We start from the raw sequence: 17,344 nt of genomic DNA, 5'->3' as shown, positions 1-17,344 counted from the left end.
ATGCCACAAAGGACACCATCAAGAATGTGAAAAGACAACGCACAGAATGGAAGAAAATATTTGTAAATCATACATCTGATAATGGTCTAAGTATCCAGAATATATAAAGAACTCATAACTCAACAATAAAAAGACAAAAAGATACCCAATTAAAAACTGGGTAAAAGGGTTAGGCGCAGTGGCTCATGCCTATAATCCTGGCACTTTGGGAGGCCAAGGTGGGAGGACTGCTTGAGACCAGGAGTTCAAAACCAGCCAGGGCAATATGGCGAGACCTCAACTCTACAAAAAATAAAATAATAAAACAAAAACTGAGCAAAGGATTTCAATAGCTATTTCTCCAAAGACAATAAAAGAAGATACATGAAGGACCTATATGCATATAAAAAGATGCTCAACAATATTAGTCTTCAGAAAAATGCAAATCAAAACCACAATGAGATACCACATCACACCCACCAGCATGTCTACAATAAAAAAGACAGATAACAAGTGTTGGTAGAGATGTGGAGAAAGGGAAGTCTTTTCAACAGATGAAGCTGTTAGGATATTCCTAGAGGAAAGAAAAAAGAACCTTGACCCCTTACTTCACAGCATTCATAAAAATTAATTCAAGATGAACCATGGACTTAAACACAAAACTATAAACCATATGAAAGTTTCCTTGTAACTTGGGTGTAGGCAAAGGTTTCATGGGCCACAGAAAGGGGTAACTACAATAGAAAAACTTTGATGAATCAGACTTCATCAAAATTAAATACTTTGTCTCATTAAATGAGACCATTACAAAAATGAATGGCAATATACAGACTGGAGAATATATTTATAAAACATGTATCTGAGAAGGGACTTGTATAATCCAGAATATATAAAGAATTTCTGTAAGTCCATAATAAAAAGGGCAAATAAAATGGGCAAATGACTTGAACAGGCACTTCACAAAGAAAGATATACAAAGGCCAACAAATACATGAAAAGGTACTCAACATCATAGTCATCAGGGAAATACCAATTAAAACCACGATGAGATACCACTATACAGAAGCTAGAATAACTAAAATTAAAAATGCTGGTGAGGGTGTGGAGCTCTCATACATTGCTGGTGTTAGTGCAGCCAATTTGGAAAACTTCCAATTTCTTAAAAAGTCAAACACTTATTCTATGACCCAGCAATTCTACTTCTAGGTATAATTCAAGAGAAATGAAAACATGTTTACAAAAAAAAAAAACTTATATAGGGATGTTCGTTGCAGCTTTATTCACAGTAACCCAAAACTAGAAATCATTTAGCTGTTGGTGAATAGTAAAATAGATAAACAAATTTGGTATATTCATAAAATGGAATATTATCCTGCAGTTAAAAAAAAGAAAGAGCTGGCTGGGCGGATCACCTGAGGTCAGGAGTTCCAGACCAGCCTGACCAACGTGGAGAAACCCCGTCTCTACTAAAAATACAAAATTAGCTGGGCGTGGTGGTGCAAGACTGTAACCACAGCTACTCGGGAGGCTGAGGCGGGAGAATCACTTGAACCCGGGAGGCAGAGGTTGCGATGAGCCGAGATCGCGCCATTGCACTCCAGCCTGGGCAACAAGAGTGAAACTCCATCTCAAAAAAAAAAAAAAAAAGAGCTACTGTTACATACACAACATGGATCAATCTCAAAAACATGTTGAATGACAGAAGCCTTACACAAGAATATATATTATATTGTTCCATTTATATGAAGGTCTAGAATGGGCTAAGCTAATCTATGGTGAAAAAATTAGCTAGGCATGGTGACTTACATCTGTAATTCCAGCACTTTGGGAAGCCAACGTGGGAAGACTCTATGAGCCTAGGAGTTCAAGACCAGCCTGGACAACATGGCAAGACCCCATCTCTACAAAAAAATTAAAAACTTAGCCAGGCGGAGTGGTGCACACCTGTGGTCCCAGCTACTCGGGAGGCTGAGGTGCAAGGATGGCTTGAACCAGGAGGTCAGGGCTGCAGTGAGCTGTGTTTGCACCACTACACTCCAGCCTTTGCAAAAGAGCAAGACCTTGTCTCAAAAAACAACAAGAAATAATCAACAGCGGTTGACTCTAATGGGTGTGGAGAAGACTGACTGGGAAGCGGCATGAGGGAACTTTCTCTGGAGTAATGGCAGTATTCTCTATCAGGTGGGCAAGGCTTCAGGCCAAATCTGGCACATCACCTGTTTTTGTGAGCAAAGGTTTATTGGAACACAGTCGCGCCTATTTGTTTACATATTTATGGTTGTTTTCATGCATAGAACAGCAGAACTGAGTAGCTGCAACAGAGATTATATAGTCTGCAAAGCCTACAATATTTACTATCTAGACATTTACAGAAAAAGGCTGTCAACACCTCTTCTATGTCTTGATAACGGTTGGGGTTACACAGGTGTAAGCATTTGTCGAAACTCATGAATTATGATTTATGCATTTTACTGTATATACATTTAAACTAAAAAATATAAATACTGAGTTCTAGTCAATGATACGTATTTATGGATGATGTATACTGATGTTAGCAACTTCCTTTAAACTTTGAAATGCACCAGAGAAATAAAATGGATTAATAAAGGGATAAAGGGATAAATAGGTATGTGATAGAGCAAATAGAGCAAAAGTTAACTGTATAATTTAGGTGTTAGGTGCGCCACTGCACTCCATCCTGGGCGAAAGAGTGAGACTCCATCTCAAAAAAATAAAACAAAACAAAACAAAAAACAATTAAGTTGTCTCTAGCTGGAGAAATAACAAGTAATTTTTCACTGCTACAATTTTTTCCAATATTCTGTATATTTCAAATTTTTCTTAGTAAGATGTCGGGGAAAACTTTTTAATTAGGTAAGGAAAGTATACAACACATGCAATCTGCCCACAGAATGAACATTAAAGTCCAAAATACTTTGTTAATTACATCTGTGTAGTGCAGGAAAACAAAAACAAAAACAAAAACAAAAAAAAAAAAGGAAGAAGAAAAAATGGTTTGTTAAACCCCTTAATCTAAAATCATAAATCCCAGAATAGCATGCCCCTGTCTGAAGAAACTTCAGCTGCAAAGATCTTTATTTATTCTCGCTCAGTCCTGTTAGGAGTCAGCACACACATACTGAAATCCATTATAAATTTATAATTTATTGATGAAGAGGAGATTTTATAAATAATGGGATTCCTAGGGTTGGTGTGAGGATGTACATGTAATGTCTTTGGAATAGTATTTGGCAATAAGAATCACTCAACAGTATTATCTCACAAAGGCAAATGCTTTATTATAAATGTAGAACAATAAGAGAACCATAGGTTCCAAACGTTTTAGGACTAAAGGATCTTGGAAAGCTACACTTGCCTCCTTGCTGTTTTCCAAACATGCCAGATAAACTTCTCCCTTAGGGCCTTTGCACCTGTTATTCCCTCTGTCTGAAATATACATTACTGACTCCCTCACTTCCTTCAAGTGTCTGCTCAAATGTTACCTTCTCAATGAGACCTACTCTGATGGCCATCTTCCTTAAAACTGCCACCCACTTTCCTCCTTTTCCTGCTCTACATTTTCCCCAAAGCACCTTGTACTATATAATTTCCTTTTTATAATGGTTATTGACAATCTTTCCCCATTAGACAACAAACCTCAATGACAGAAGGGGTTTTTGTATTTTATTCACTGTTATATCCTAAGTAGGTCCTCAATTTTTTTTTTTAATTGTAGTCATCTGGTCTAATCCCTACACTTTACAGATGAGAACATTTAGAAAAGACCTGAATCAAGGTCACCCAGTAAGTAAGGAAAAGAGTCAGGAACACGGACTGTGATTTCCACTGAAGTGCTATATCTATTATAGTTGACTATCATCCTGACCCTTAAATATCACAGAAAAATCACAATCATCCTCATTTTCCCCCACAAGGATTTACCTTTGGAATTTCTTGGCCTTGTAAATGCTGCTGTGTGTGTAACATAGAAATGCTCTGAAAAGCAGTGGAAGCGTCTACCAGAATGCTAAGTGTCAGGAGATGAACTGAAGATTGCTGATTTGGAAGGGCTATCCCAGAGTTTTGACAGAGGGTCTGCTGTTGTAATTGTGGCTCTGATGACCCAGAAACAGGTGCTAAGCTGTAAGATGGCTACCACTGTGGCTGGTCAGCAGACTGCTGCTGGATGTATGCTGGCTGGTATTGTGCTAGGCTTTTCTGTAGGGGAAAAGTCTGACTGTTGTCTAGTGCCTGAAGTACTTGAGGCTGCTCTAAAGGCCGTATTATATATTGTTGTTCCAGGGCTGCCAGTTGCAACTGTTCTTGCAACGGATGTATAATCTGGACCATGTGTGTCAATGGTGTTTGGAATACCTGGTTAACGGCTGAACTTGCTTAGGTGCCTGTGAATGAGGTACCTGCTGCTGGACAGCAGCATGTTGACTAAACAAAGATTGCTGTTGATTTATGGGGCCTTCCTGAGTAGACAACTGATGGGTTTCCTGTGCTTGTCTATGAGATGAATGAGTCATCTGCTGCTGCTGAATGAAAGCTAAGTGAGAAACCTGGCTTGGTGCTAGATGTGATTGGGAAAACTGCTGAGAAATGTGGGGGCTATATCTGTGCCTGTGAAGAGGCCTGCTGAATGAAGGACACCTGCTCAGGGTTTTGAAGCTGTCCTTCCACTGCCCTCTGAGATATAATGCTAGTTGACTGGGCCTGAGCTTTTAGCTCCTGGTGTCCAAAACTGACATCTGCTTGGGATGGAGTCGCTGAAAGCTGGATATTAAATAAAGGCTCAGTAGAACGTGTCCGTGTATCTAAGGTTGATATTAAATACATCCTTTGTTCCAATGTTGAAGAAGAACTACCTTGGGGTTGTGTTAAACAGGCTTGTTGCTCAAAAGTCTGTGCTACAAATGGTGGTACAGAGTATAACTTCTGATCTGCAGAGTTTGTCTGTCATGTGTACTTGCTTGCTATCAGGAGGGCTTATTGTATATGCCTGCTGGGTTATGAAGATTGCATGTTCAGCTGTCTGGATAATGTAAGCAGTTTGTCCTAAATAAGATACATGCTCAAGAGACAGTGCCTGATAAGCAGGCTGTTCCATAGGTTGCACAAGGTAAGCTGCCTGGATTACATATGCTGCCTGGTCTGGAAAAGGTGACTGAAGCGGAGGTTGCACTAGATAAGCAGGCTGCACGTGAGTCTTTGCCAAATATGAGGGCTGTACTGCAGCTGGGACTGGATAAGAAGTCTGCATAGAATAGGCTGGCTGTGATCTCGGTGGTTGTACAGTGTAAAGAGGATGCTCCAGGACTGGCAGTGAATAAACAGGCTGTTTATGTAGTGGAGCCTGAATTGAGTAAGTTGGCTGTGATGAGTAAGAAGTTTGTTCCTGGGGACATATCACAAAGGGCAGCTGCTCAGGAGTCTTCAATGGGAAGGATGATAATTCTGCAGGTGGCCCTGGATAAGTGTGTTGAACAGAATAAGAAGGCTGTTCCAGGGACTGAATCACATTTTCAATACCACTCTTTGGCTGTTGCTGACTTGCAAGACCTTCAGACTCTTGCAGAATATAATCCTGCTGAAAATTTTTCTGTAGAGATGCCAAAATCTTAGGTTGTAAAATTAATGACTGTTGCTGAATAGAGGCTTGGAAACAATGCTCCTTCAAACGCATAGTCTGGCTTTGTGGCATTGAAGAATCTGAAGTTAGAGACTTCCGATGGGTATGGCTGTGATACTGAATGTATCTTTTGGGAAGAATGCCCCCCAATGGAATTAGAAGGGAGCTGAGCTGTACCAGCAGCATTCTGTGCACTGCTCACATGTTGGACAGAAGAATGATTCAACAAAGCTTGAGGGTGATTAACCGGTAAGAAACTAGAAGTTTGGCAGCTGGTGCTTTGGTTAATGCCTAATTCCCACTTCTAGGATCACACTCAAGTTGAAGACCAACTGTTGGATGCTGGGAAGTCATCTGTGAAGCAGACAATATCTGAGGAGAAACTGCAGAAAGAATTGGTTGTGGCCGGGAATGGTGGCTCACACCTGTAATCCCAACATTTTGGGAGGCCCAGACGGGCAGATGTCTTGAGGCCAGGAGTTCAAGACCAGCCTGGCCAACATGACAAAACCCCATCTCTACTAAAAATACAAAAATTGGCTGGGCATGCTGGTATGCTCCTGTAGTCCCAGCTACTCGGGAGGCTGCGGTGGGAGAATTGCTTGAACCCAGGAGGCAGAGGTTGCAGTGAGCTGAGATCACACCACTTCACTCCAGCCTGGGTGACAGAGTGAGACTCTGTCTAAAAAAAAAAAGAAAGAAAGGATTGGTTGTGGAACTCCAGTAACTGACAAGTCTAAAGTCATAGGTTGGGCTAAAGTTTTTCTATCTGCTCCAAAGGCCAGCTACAGGTACAAGGAGAATTCAAATTATAAATGCATATACTATGCCCATTTTAATGGGACTTTCCCAGACATACTGATAGAGAAAATAATGCTATGTTTCAAAAATTTCAGCAAATTATCAAAAAGGTGCTAGGTATAGCATTAGTCCTATAAAAATCTTAATACCATGAGTAAATGCTAGTTAACTGAATACACTAAGGGGTTGAGACCAGTCACAGCAGTATAACACTCATGGTTTCTTATTTATTGCATTTACTGTGTAACTCATTCAAACCCTGGCAGAGATTCTGAGTATCCGAATCTGACATCGTCACACACCTGACAGTGGAAGTCCCATGAGAAAGCTCAAAGGATTTCAGTATCATTCCTAAAATGAATATAGATACTCTCTCAGGAAGAAAGGAGAGAATTGGCAGAAATAAATACCGATTGGCTGCAATAATTCCTAGAATTTGGGTTACCATGCTCATAAAAAGACCCATATAATCAAAGTTATTGCTTATGTGGCTTCTATATATTAGGTGAAAAGGGCAGGCTACAAAAAAATCGTTATGTATGTGATATACACGTATATATATAAACAAAGTTATACATGTGTACATAGAAAAAAAGATAAATCTAAAGGCTATACCTCAAACATAAACAATAAGTTGTCGGCCGGGCGCGGTGGCTCACGCCTGTAATCCCAGCACTTTGGGAGGCCGAGGCGGGCGGATCACGAGGTCAGGAGATCAAGACAATCCTGGCTAACACGGTGAAACCCTGTCTCTACTAAAAATACAAAAAATTAGCCGGGCATAGTGGCACGTGCCTGTAGTCCCAGCACTCGGGAGGCTGAGGCAGAAGAATCGCTTGAACCTGGGAGGCGGAGGTGGCAGTGAGCCGAGATCGCGCCACTGCACTCCATCCTGGGCGACAGAGTGAGACTCCATCTCAAAAAAACAAAACAAAACAAAACAAAAAAACAATGAGCTGTCTCTAGCTGGAGAAATAACAAGTAATTTTTCACTTTCTTTTTCATAACTTTATGGGCTTTATTTTAAAATAAGCAAATAACACATTGATAATTAAATTTTTGGAACACATTTTAAAATACACATACCTGTATGCTTATGTAAATTGAACCTAAGTTAAATTTAAACACCGATTCAACACACTTTGCATTATAGGATTAGAAAGAGGCAAATCAAACTCCCACACGAGCTCAATTACAAATAGGCACCATATCACTTATAAATACTAGTCAAATATCTGGCACCTTCAACTATATCAAATCAAATCTACCCCTAGCAGATTTTAAATGCATCTGGCATTTGTCAAGTACATGCATGCTTTCCCCTATAAGACCGGGCTCTTTGAGGGCAAGGATCATGTTTATTTTATTTCATATCCCCAGAAGGTGGTAATCATTAAAAGTCTGATGATGAACTGATAATATACTAATTTCTTAAAAGATGCACCAGCAGCTAGCTAAACCAGGCACTCTCTGTTAGCTAGTAGCTATCAGATCATCTCACTCCTAGAGAGGGAAGACAAATGCAAGGTATGGTAGGAGGTGAGGGGAGAAAATGGGGTAATGGCAAAGAAAAATGCAACCATGCATCCAGAATCCATAACCTAGGGAACCAGGATACAGTCCTAATATATAAACTCACACAAAGACTGTTAACTCATTGTCAGAAATGAATAATGCTGACTTTAAGAGTCTGAAAGACAAAAACACTTCTTATTTCTCCTACAGAAATAAACATGAACCAAAACAAGAGTTTAGATGAACATGCTAAAAATTATGAAAATCTATGAAATACTATTTCTAATTAACTGCAACATACATCCCTCTATGTTCAAATCAGGTTGGAAAAGTTTAATACAAAGAACAAATAATCATTAATAAGAGGAAGAGATCAGTCCTAAATAAATCTTTTGTTCACATATACTGACTTCTCTGTTTCTTCTCCAATTATACAAGCAGTATCTCAAGATTCTAGTTACACAATGTTAGGCACATTAAGAGGAATGTCTTGGGCCAGGTGCTGTGGCTCATGCCTGTAATCCTAGCACTTCAGGAGGCCAAGGCAGGCGGATCACCTGAGGTCGGGAGTTTGAGACCAGCCTGACCAACATGGAGAAACCCCGTTTCTACTAAAAATACAAAAAATTAGCTGGGCATGGTGGCTAATGCCTGTAATCCCAGCTACTTGGGAGGCTGAGGCAGGAGAATCGCTTGAACCTCGGAGGTGGAGGTTGCAGTGAGCCGAGATTGCACCATTGCACTCCAGCCTGGGCAGCAAGAGTGAAACTCCGTCACACACACACACAAAAAAAGAGGAATGTCTTGGGTGAAGGAAAGCATAAACAACTTTTAGCTTTTGGTGACCTTTCTCTAAACTATAATGAATTTATAAAAGAGAACCTTTGCCTGTCAGAAAATCTAGGCAGTATTAAATTTATTTAAATGAATACAGAACCTCTAAAATGTGTCTTACCTTTATCTGTGGGACCTTCTGAACAGTTAATGGGGAAACCTGGGGTTGTGAAACAACTGTTGGTCCAAGCACATGTACAGGTAAAACAGTGGACTGACCTTGTACCAAAGGCAAAATCTGCGGCTGAGTCAGCTTTGGCTGCTTCTGTAACTGTTAAAATAAGGGGAAAAAAAGATTAAAGATAAACTTTCCCATTTACAGTAAGTATACTGATTATATATTTAAATATAACAGTTCACCTCACCCCTGAAACTTGCTGGTAATGTCCTACTAGTTGCTGAGATGAATAAATTTGTCCTGGGACATTTATTTCAGCCTGCGGGATGTTAGAAACCATTTGAGAGCCCATCGTTTGATTTGAGGAATAGGCTACACTGGGCTGACTTGAAGTATCTGAATGTATAACTGATGCAGCTCCTGCCTCAGACAAATTGTCACCTATAACAAAGAAAATAAGTAACAAGTAGAAGGGAAAACTTGAAGCACAAAATGTCCAAATGGTATAGGTAATGGTGTTTCTTTAACAGCTTTTTTACTCTGAGAACCTGACATAGCTTCAAATAAAATATTTACACTACAGCATTAATCAAAAACCAGCATGTAAACTCTTATCAAGCAATGATTTTGTAGTATAACTAAAATTTTCTTAGTAAAGCAAACCTAAAAACAGAGAATCAGACAAAAATCAACTCCATTTGCTGGCCATGTCACATATATCCCTAACTAATCTACTCTTGACATAAGGATTTCAGTAAAATATGTCATATTCTCTTTCTCCTATAACCTAGAATACTGTCTTTGTAGAACAATAGGTTATTACTATGCAAATACTGTGTCTTTCTGGAAAAGAAAATGCATTACAGCAGAAAATTAGAGGAATTGTGTTAATGTTATACTTGAGGGTCCCTTCTAAAATACAAAGGATCTTAAAGACTAGAAAATTCCTTCTTGAGGAATAAATTTTATCTTTAGTTCTAAATTTTCTTTATTAAAAGATTTATGTGGCTGGGCGTGGTGGCTCATGCCTACAAACCCAACACTTTGGGAGGCTGAGGCGGGCAGATGGCTTGAGCCCAGGAGTTTGAGACCAGCCTGGCCAATATGGTGAAACCCCATCTCTACCAAAAGAAAATACAAAAATTAGCCAGGTGTAGTGGCATGCACTTGTAGTCCCAACTACTCAGGTGGCTGAGGTGGGAGGATCACTTGAGCCTGGGGAGGTTGAGGCTGCAGTGAGTCATGATCGCACCACTGCACTCCAGCCTGGGTGACAGAGCAAGGCCCTGTCTCAAAAAAAAAAAAAAGATTTATGTTAGACCCTCAAAAATGACAATAAGGTTATTTATACCCCAAACTAAACCACATGATAGATTATAATCCTTCTGCAACTAGCACCTTAGAAGAATCACTTAACAGAACAGTTTCTTAATTTTAAAATAAGGAAACTAGCTGGCTTGTCTATTTTGGGGGTTTTCTGAAGGCTTGATAAAATGATAGATAACAGAATGCTCTGAAAAACACAGAAGTGCTATTTAAAGACAAGCAAATACACAAAAAAGAAAAGAAACAGAATGCGCCATTGACCACTGCCCTTCAAAATAAATAAAGATTAGGGAATATAATTGCACATGTGTTTGCTTTTACGAGCTGTAACTGTGTTACCTGCAACAGAGGAGCAGTGCTGCTGTGGTTTTCTTTGTAGAAGTTGTTGTCTAACATGTTGATCAACTTCAGTTTCTTCACATTCAGCCCCAGTTTGCTGAGTGGGAGCAGGGGGCAAAGTTGTATTCTGGGGCTGAGGGAATACATTCCCCATAGACTTGCACTGAGAATCCCTGCGTTCTTCCAAACAGCCAGCAGGCTTCTTCTCTCTTGTCTTCTTTATCGGTGTCACCCGGTCTCTAATGGATTTAGCAACAGCTTTGGAATCACTTTCATGGAAGAACCCAGACTTGACCTACAAACAAAACACAGTAAGCAAAAACTACTTCTTTAACATTTAAGATTTTAACTTTTTTTTTTTTTTGAGACAGAGTCTAGCTCTATTGCCCAGGCTGGAGTGCAGTGGCACGATCTCGGCTCACCACAACTTGAATCAGGTTCAAGTGATTCTCCTGCCTCGGCCTCCCAAGTAGCTGGGATTACAGGTGCCCGCCACCACGCCCAGCTAATTTTTTTGTATTTTTAGTAGAGACGGGGTTTCACTGTGTTGCCCAGGCTGGTCTTGAATTCCTGACCTCGTGATCCACCGCCTCAGCCTCCCAAAGTGCTAGGATTACAAGCATGAGCCACCACGCCTGGCCAATTTTAACTTTTTCTTTTTTTTTCACTAGCAGTTATTTTATGCCCCCAAATTCCAAATTAACAGTTAATCTGTTTCTATATTCTCTCTTAAACAAAGACATACATAAATGCCAGAGCCTCTAATTGGCATGAGAAATATCAATAGTATTACCAAGCATTGTTAAAATAAATTCAGGCTTTAAACAAAAACAAACAAAACTTGATGTTTCAGAATATGCAGTCTTATCACAGGTAATTTAGAACTGCCATTACGTTTTTTGAAGGATTAAAAAGGTTTTCTCATTCAGCAACATTAAGTGTCTACAATATGCGCAGTACTAGGCACCAGATATAGGTGACTAAGTTGGTCCTTTGTCCTGTATGAGCACACTATCGGGTGGTGTGAAATGGACATAACTTAACTTGAAATGAGCTGCTGTAAAAGTCTTTAAGTAGGAGCACATTGCATCTCTGGAGGTAATAGAGTAAGTGTTTTCACAGAAGAATTCTATTTTATTTGATTTGTTTCTGAGAGACAGGGTCTCACTCTGTTGCCCAGGCTAGAATGCAGTGGTACCATGATAGGTCAATGCAGCCTCAACCTCCCAGGCTCAAGTGATCCTCTCACCTCAGCCTCCCGAGTAGCTGGGATCACAGGCATGCACCACCACACCTGGCTAATTTTTAATTTTTTGTAGAGACGGGGTCTCCCTATATTGCTCGGGCTTTGGTCTCGAACTCCTGGGTTCAAGCAATCCTCTCACCTCGGCCTCCCCAAAATGCTGGGATGACAGGCATGAGCCACCGCATCCAGCCTGGAAGGTAAATTCTGACCTGAATTAAAGCCAAAAAAGGAACATGCACACTATTGACGGATGTGCAGAAGTTTAGAGTGGAGACCAACATTCTAGGCAGAGGCAAGTATGCTAACAGCAAAGTACTACGTCTTACTAGGCATTAGAGGAGAAAAGAAGAAAAGGTTCTGCCTTCTCATCTCAGAGGAACAAGGCTGAACAGTAGAGAAGATCATTTGAGGAGGTACCATGACATATCATTCTCAGTCCTGCAATCTGCTTTAAGATGCTCCCTCTTAATCCCCAAACCTGTGCATATATCACTCCCATCACTGTGTTTGCTATAATACATAGCACAATTGGCCTTAATCTAGGGAGATTATCTCAGTGAATCTTTTACCAGCTGCTGACACTAGAAGGATTCAATATGCCATTGCTGGCTTTGAAGATGGGGTGGAGACATGTGAAAGGACTGAAGAGTGGCTTCCAGGAGCTGAAAGTGGACCCAACCACTCCCATGTCCCCTGAAGACATGGAATTTAGGAAATTCAAAATTAAATACAGGAGTGAAGCAGAGAAGTCTAGGAAGGTGGTAATGGGAAATGCCAGGGTGATAGTTGTGTACCAGATGTCCAAAATAATCATTCCAGTTTAGAACAGTATGATCAGAAAGACATGTTAAAGGTTATCATTTCCAAGTTCCCACTGTCATTGCCCCATCTTTTTAACCTGAGGTCAGAATGCCCAGGTGAGCCTCGGCTGGTTTTGAGTACATACTGCTGTGGCTCCTGCACACCCTCCTACCAGCACTGCAGCTGCCTGGAGCAGGTGTGGACATGCATTTCACCCCACAGAAGTTGCCTGCTGTGATCTATTGAGGGTGGGGGCTAGTCACAGAGAGATTGGAAGCAAAGAGTCAGAGTGGCCCACTTCCCATCAAACCATATGGTAACCAGACAACTAATTTCTGGTCTGCACAATAGCCCTGCCGGTGACCTGACTATGCTGAGGCATAGGTGTATTTTCCTGGCCTCATTTAGAACCTTACCCTCTCACTTCCCCAGAAGTAGCTCTTGTAAACTCTTAGGGAAACTGAAGCCACACTTGCTATGACTGAGAAATTCTCTTCAGCTTATCCTCTTCTGGGACTCTTCACCTAATTATACCAATACTGCCCCTTCCCACCAGCTAGGTGCATGCTTGCCATTCAGTCTTCAAAACAAAACAATACATTACATAGGTAAACTATGATGAAAAACAAAGAAATGAGTAACACAAAACTCTGGGTAGAGGGCCGGGCACAGTGGCTCACACCTGTAATTCCAACACTTTGGGAAGCCGAGGGGAGAGGATCACTTAAGGTCAGGAGTTGGAGACTAGCCTGGCTAACATGGCTAACATGGTAAAACCACATCTCCGCTGGGAGTAGTGGCAGGCACCTGTAATCCCAGTAACTCGGGAGGCTGAGACAGGAGAACTGCTTGAACCTGGGAGGTGGAGGTCGCGGTGAGCCGAGATTGTGCCACCGCACTCCAACCTGGGCGACAGAGCGAGACTCCATTTCAAAACAAAACAAAAAAAAGTCTAGGTAGATATTACTCATGGTGATGAGGGAGGAAAATGCAAATGAGAGAGGCACTCAGATGGCTTTTAAGGTAATGGTAATGTTCTATTTCTTAATAAATGTAGAGCTTTATTATTCTTTACACTCTACATACAAATTTAATATACTGTGTCATAGTGATATAGTTCACAACCACATAACAATTTAAAGAAAAAAGGAGAAGGCCGGGCTCAGTGGCTCACGCCTGTAATCCCAGCACTTTGGGAGGCCGAGGCAGGTGGATCACAAGGTCAGGAGTTCAAGACCAGCCTGGCTAACACGGTGAAACCCCGTCTCTAATAAAAATACAAAAAATTAGCCGGGCGTGGTGGCGGGCGCCTGTAGTTCCAGCTACTTGGGAGGCTGATGCAGGAGAATGGCGTGAACTCAGGAGGCAGAGCTTGCAGTGAGCCGAGATCGCGCCACTGCACTCCAGCCTGGGTGACAGAGTGAGACTCTATCTCACAAAAAAAAAAAAAAAAAAAAAAAGGAGAAAATGAGAGGAAAGAAAGCAATGAAAAGGAGAAAGGAATGAACCCTGATAAAATAAGAGGTGAGGGGAATAGTGGTATGATTAACTTACCATTTCATATGCTACTTCCTCAGGTGTATCTGTTTCTAAATTGAAACTAAATTCAATAGCTTCATTGTCTTTGTGTTTGCCTTTCAATTTTTTAGGGTCTTCAACCCAGAGTCTTAAAGCCAGGGATGAATTTGAGCAATCATCTTCTTCTGCTAACTCCACCCTCAGTCCTGTATCCTCAGCAAAAAATGCATGGTTTAATAGGTCCCTGATAGACAACCTAATAAACGAAACACATATCTCATTATCAGTTCTTCCAATCATAGCAAGATGTAGACCCTTTAATTACTAAAAATTAATTGTATAAAAGCAAAAAACTTATTTGAAATTTTCTATCAATTTAATCATTAATCTGCCTTGTTATAAAAACCACATCTCTTTCTTTAACAGATCCTGTGGAAGCAAAAACAACAAAAAATCTTATATCCAACTTGTTACCAGGGATGCAAAGAAATCCCAACTAACATGCATACGGAGTGACTTCAATTAAAAACGAATTATTGGCCGGGCGCGGTGGCTCACGTCTGTAATCCCAGCACTTTGGGAGGCCGAGGCGGGTGGATCATGAGGTCAGGAGTTCGAGACCATCCTGGCTAACATGGTGAAACCCCGTCTCTACTAAAATTACAAAAAATTAGCCGGGCGTGGTGGCATGCGCCTGTAGTCCCAGCTACTTGGGAAGCTGAGGCAGGAGAATGGCGTGAACCCGGGAGGCGGAGCGGAGCTTGCAGTGAGCCGAGATTGTGCCACTGCACTCCAGCCTGGGCGACAGAGCGAGACTCCGTCTCAAAAAAAAAAAAAAAAAAACCGAATTATTAACCAGTAATACATCTAAATAACAAAGTTTAACATACACAAAATTATGCCTAGTGAGAATTGGAGAAGTAGCTTAGTACATGTTAGGCAAATTTCCCTAAGCCACTGGCTTAAGTTACTCAGACTCAAACAGTAGATTCTCAGCAAAGGGAACCAAAAACTCTTGCAGATTTATAAACTCTAAAGTACATTAAAAATTCAAACTCTTTTTACGAATGTTATAAATAGAAGTCACTGTCTCCATCAATAATCTAGTCAGTGTACTTTACAGAATGCCATGGGTGAAGCTAATGTGGTTCCGCAAAGTCCAGTGGTTTTCGTACTTAACTCTGGTTTTAGACCAGAGTATACATATAATGGATACAACCCTAGCCTAGTATTAGGGATTAACCATCTCTGAAGAGAAACAAAGGACATAGCTTCAAAAGATTTGTTTATAAGCTGGATAAGTTAATTTAGTTTTCTTTTACTAACTTTTAAAAAAGATACATAATATTTAAACTCTCTGTATTACAGGTCAGGGAGAGCTGAAACTGATATACTGCATAATGTCTACAGAGACCTCTTCCTATACTACTTAAAGAGAAAAAGTATATACACAGCATGATATCCTGTAAGTTGAGGATTTTCAACCCCCTACATTTTTAGTGACCAAGTGACAAATACTTAACTAAGACAGTGTCATAAATAGAACAAGCCATCATTCCATACAAAGTTGATTTTTTTTAAAAAAAGATAAAGCTGCTCAAATGAATTACTTTTAAGACTAACGCGAGATATATGTGTGTGTGTGTGTGTGTGTGTGTGTGTGTGTGTGTGTGTGTTTTTGAGACGGAGTGCAGTCATGTGATCTTGACTCACTGCAACCTCTACTTCCCGGGTTCAAGCGATTTTCCTGCCTCAGCCTCCCAAGTAGCTGGGACTACAGATGTGTGCCACCACGCCCAGCTAATTTTTGTATTTTTTAGTAGAAACGTGGTTTCACCATGTTGGCCAGGATGGTCTCAATCTCTTGATTTTGTGATCCGCCCACCTCAGCCTCAGGCGTGAGCCACTGTGCCCGTCCCTAAGACTAAAGTGAAATGTGTTTAAGGAGGCACAACCAAGTAAAGCCTCTGCCTCCCAATAAAAATTTTTACTGTTTTATAGTGAATTTTTACTGTAAAATTTTTATTATTTACAGTAACATTATTTTGGTTTATTAGTTTGCTTGTTTGCTTGCTTGTTTTGGGATGGCGTCTCACTCTGTTGCCCAGGCTGGAGTGCAGTCGCAAGATCTCGGCTCACTGCAACCTCCACCTCCCAGGTTCAAGCAATTCTCCTGCCTCAGCCCCCAGAGTAGCTGGGATTATAGGCACCCACCACCACACCCAGCTAATTTTTGTATTTCTTGTAGAGCTGGGGTTTCATCATGTTGGCCAGGCTGGTCTCAAACTCCTGACCTCAAGTGATCTGTCCGCCTCAGCCTCCCAAAGTGCTGGTATTACAGGTGTGAGCCACCGCACCCAGCCTGTTTGTTTTTAAGACAGGGTCTTACTCTGTCATCCAGGCTAGAGTACAATCATAGTTCATTGTAGCCTCCAACTCCTGGGCTCAAGCAATCCTCCCACTTCAGCCTCCCCAGGGGCTGGGACTACAGGCATGTGCCACTATGCCTGGCTAATTTTTTCATTTTAATATTTTGTAGAGACAAGGGTCTCATTTTGCTTCCCAGGCTGTTCTTGAACTCCTGGCCTCAAGTGATCCTCCTGCCTCAGCCTCCCAAAGCACTAGGATTACAGGGGTAAGCCACCACCCTCAGCCTATTATCCTTTTAGTCATCAAAATAATACTTGTTTTATGTAATTACTAACTTGGCTCAAGGTCACACAGGCTAAGTGTGAGTCCAGATTTGACTTTAAGTCTGATGATGAAGCCTCTGCTTTTTCCAATATACTAATATGCTATAAATCCTTTTCAATACTCCAATGCTCTTTGGTAATAGAACATATTTAAAGGCTGTACAAACAATAATCAGAATCCGAACTAAAATAGCTACTTCTATAGTGTTTTTAGCCTCATGTTTAAAAGCATGCCTAAGCTCTTATCTCAACAACAAAAAACCAAACAAACCAATTAAAAATGGGCAAAAGAGTTGAATAGATATTTCTGCAAAGATATACAAATGGCCAATAATCCCATGAAAATTTCTACTAAGGATATATCACCTTTACTAATAATCATCAATAACGAAGTAAAAATCAAAAGACAAACCTACCAATTTAAAGTCAGCAACTGTCCAAAGCTGAAACTAAAGGGTGGCAGGCCGGATGCAGTGGTTCACACCTGTAATGACAGCACTTTGGGAGGCTGAGACGGGTGGATCACTTGAGGCCAGGAG

The 17,344-nt window shown here is 40.8% G+C and overlaps 1 protein-coding gene across 6 annotated transcripts in view; it reads right to left on the bottom strand.

Moving 5' to 3' along the window:
• LOC105493799 (WNK lysine deficient protein kinase 3) overlaps window positions 1–17,344 on the bottom strand; it is a 172,225-nt gene that overhangs the window by 97,167 nt on the left and 57,714 nt on the right. For all 6 annotated transcript variants that reach the window (XM_071089345.1, XM_024796556.2, XM_071089343.1 and 3 more), the window contains exons 7-10: window positions 14,149–14,368; window positions 10,548–10,842; window positions 9,130–9,323; window positions 8,886–9,035 (exon numbers count right to left, since the gene is read on the bottom strand). In XM_071089345.1, the coding sequence (XP_070945446.1) occupies window positions 8,886–9,035; window positions 9,130–9,323; window positions 10,548–10,842; window positions 14,149–14,368 (859 nt within the window). The remainder of the gene's footprint in view (window positions 1–8,885; window positions 9,036–9,129; window positions 9,324–10,547; window positions 10,843–14,148; window positions 14,369–17,344) is intronic.

Source organism: Macaca nemestrina, chromosome X (assembly GCF_043159975.1).
Source record: "Macaca nemestrina isolate mMacNem1 chromosome X, mMacNem.hap1, whole genome shotgun sequence".
Lineage (NCBI taxonomy): Eukaryota > Metazoa > Chordata > Mammalia > Primates > Cercopithecidae > Macaca > Macaca nemestrina.
The sequence above is the reverse complement of the archived record's forward strand: the minus strand, read 5'-3'. Positions and strand labels throughout refer to the sequence as shown.